Source organism: Corticium candelabrum, chromosome 15 (assembly GCF_963422355.1).
Source record: "Corticium candelabrum chromosome 15, ooCorCand1.1, whole genome shotgun sequence".
Lineage (NCBI taxonomy): Eukaryota > Metazoa > Porifera > Homoscleromorpha > Homosclerophorida > Plakinidae > Corticium > Corticium candelabrum.
This window is the reverse complement of record NC_085099.1, coordinates 4,584,320-4,586,819: the sequence shown is the minus strand read 5'-3', so window position 1 is coordinate 4,586,819 and position 2,500 is coordinate 4,584,320. Positions and strand designations below refer to the sequence as shown.

The 2,500-nt window shown below is 44.6% G+C and overlaps 1 protein-coding gene across 1 annotated transcript; it reads left to right on the top strand.

Annotated features, from left to right (window-relative positions):
- The first annotated feature begins 3 nt into the window (after positions 1–3).
- Positions 4–2,095, top strand: LOC134190746 (high affinity copper uptake protein 1-like). Its single transcript, XM_062659251.1, has 4 exons — positions 4–143; positions 207–273; positions 1,247–1,502; positions 1,562–2,095. Exons 1-4 carry the CDS (start codon positions 48–50, stop codon positions 1,764–1,766), a joined length of 624 nt encoding a protein of 207 aa, XP_062515235.1. The 5' UTR covers positions 4–47; the 3' UTR covers positions 1,767–2,095.
- The last annotated feature ends 405 nt before the right edge of the window (positions 2,096–2,500 follow it).

Below are 2,500 nucleotides of genomic sequence, written 5' to 3'. Positions count from 1 at the left end.
CTTCCGGTATAAAATTTTGTCTTGAGTGGCTGCAGTTGTACTGTACCATGTCCCATCATCATCCTCAAGATTCCCATATGAACACGGACTCTCCTTCTTCGGAGTCGGCGTTACACGGTGACCACGCTGCTGCTGGGCACAGCGTAAGCGAGAATCATTGTCCTCTCGAACACGAACTTGTTAGAATTTCCATTTCTCTCCTGTAGATGTTCTTTGTTCTGAGCTCTGAAGTAACGCTCTGGTTTGAGAGTTGGACCATCAGTTCTGTCGGAGGTAGGGAACGGTTTGTGTTGCTATTGTGTGGTAGGTACGGTACGGTACGGTACGCGCATATGTGGTTACTGTTGGTTTCCGTTGGTTTCCGTGGGAGTTTTTAGCATTCGTTACTATCGTGGTGTTGCAATGCGGTCGGGTCGACGCCCGAACGAAGCTACAGTAGGATTGCTAGGCTACTTACCCGTGGCCGGCATTCTGATACATGCCACCTGTATCACAGCTGATCGGATTACAACGGGTTGGCTCCTGTCGCTGAATGACTGACTGACTGGGGTCAGAGCTGTGTGCCGCTTTTCGTTTTCTGAGGATAAAAAACTAACTTGTGGTCCAGTTTAGAACGCCTGTTGTACAATGGAACGACACTGTGCCACTTAGTTGTGTTCAATCAGTAAAAATGTGACACTCATACTATGATTTTAGAATAACATCTTGGTTTGCAGCAACAGAGAAAATTGTTGGCTCTGCATAGAATTGTTGCACAAGATTGACGGCACTTGACAACTGCTGCACTCCACACTCTAAAGGATTCGAGCTAATTAATAGTCACAGTTTATATAGAGTACAATACAATGGAAGATGAGGTGATCTCCAAGATTCAAGATTCAGTGACAAAGATGTCTCCTCTTGTTGGTTTAGTTGAGTGTGACTAAGCACCAGTGCACCCGTTGCTCTAGATCAGGGAACCAGATATCTATTGTAGTACATTGTACACTGATCCTGGACAATGGAAGCAAGTTGACTAGTCGAAGTAATAGGAAGTGCTTACTACATGTAGGAATGGACTTCAAAGTTTTCGTTCTAAATCTATTTAGGATGTTATTTGACAGCACAAACTGCTTGTTTATGTTTTCTAATCTTCCAGATGTTCAGGGTAGGATTTGACAAACTTGATTACCTTAGATTATTCATCTGGTCAGGTCCAGTCTATCTGCTAATGTCTTGCTGGCTATCTAGTGCTGCTGTTGTGTAGGACTCATTGGAATATGTATTGGTATCTTTTTTGCTGCGGCTCTGTATGAGGGTCTGAAGTGGTTTCGTGAGTATCTGTTGATTAAGGCGATTATTGGTGTCAAACGTCGAACTGCTGCAAAATCACACATTCGTCGCACTACGAACAACGGAAACCTGAGCAATGGAAATATGAGCAATGGAGGAATCGCGATGACAAGTTTTAATGAAGACAATGATCAAGTTGAAGACGATCAAACAAAACCCACATTGATGAGGTACCTTTTGGTTTGGGTATAATTTTAATTATTCTGATCATGAATTGTGATCGGAGCAGGTTGCCGCTTATCGATCACATGCTGCAGACTCTGATGCACATGCTGCAGGTGTTTGTCAGTTACTTGTTGATGTTGGCGTTCATGACATACAACGTGTGGATCGGCATCGCTGTCGTGCTTGGTGCGGGCATTGGCTATTTCGTCTTTGCTAGTCGAATGCCGGGGTTACAGTCGGTTTCGAGGATGAGTGAACACTGTCACTAAGTCGAACTGGTTGGTGGATTGCCGTGGTTGTAGGCAGTTATAAGATAGATTACTTTTAGTGCTTAAAATTAATTTTGTGTGGGATCGAGACACGTTCACATTTTAACTTTAGTCGTATTATATGTTTATTGGTTGTGGCATGCGTGGTGGCGTGTTGCTAAGTGTGAGGTGTTACAGGATGGTAGTTGTTGTAAATGTTCTTGGCTTGTTAACAAGGAAAGTGTTTGAGTTGGTAATACAATTCAAGTTGATTGTGTTGTTTTACTTTTAGTATGTAGAAGGGAGACACGTAGGTCATTTGTACAGTGAGGTCCATGTATTTGGTCTTTGACTTATTGGCGTGGTGTGTGCACACAAGCACGCGTGCGCACGCACGCACACACACACACACACACACACACACACACGCACATACACACATGGACAAATGGGTATGCCCTTCGGAAAGTTCCGAAGATAGCACCCCCTGCCTATTTCTAGGTAGGGACCCCGGCGCTACTCAGAGTTTTAGGCTGTGCTGACGAACCCCTTGATGCATGGCCAGAGCATCGAAGGTTACTGACTTTGGCGCAGCCGCGGGACCGGACCTCTAGTCCACCCCCAGTCAAAGATCAGGTACTCATTTATACTCCTGAGTCAAGAGCGGCAATTGTGTGTGAATTTCTTGCCCAAGGAAATTATGTCTGTACTCGTCTGTGAACCTACTACCTCAATGTCCCGGATGTTTCTATTCT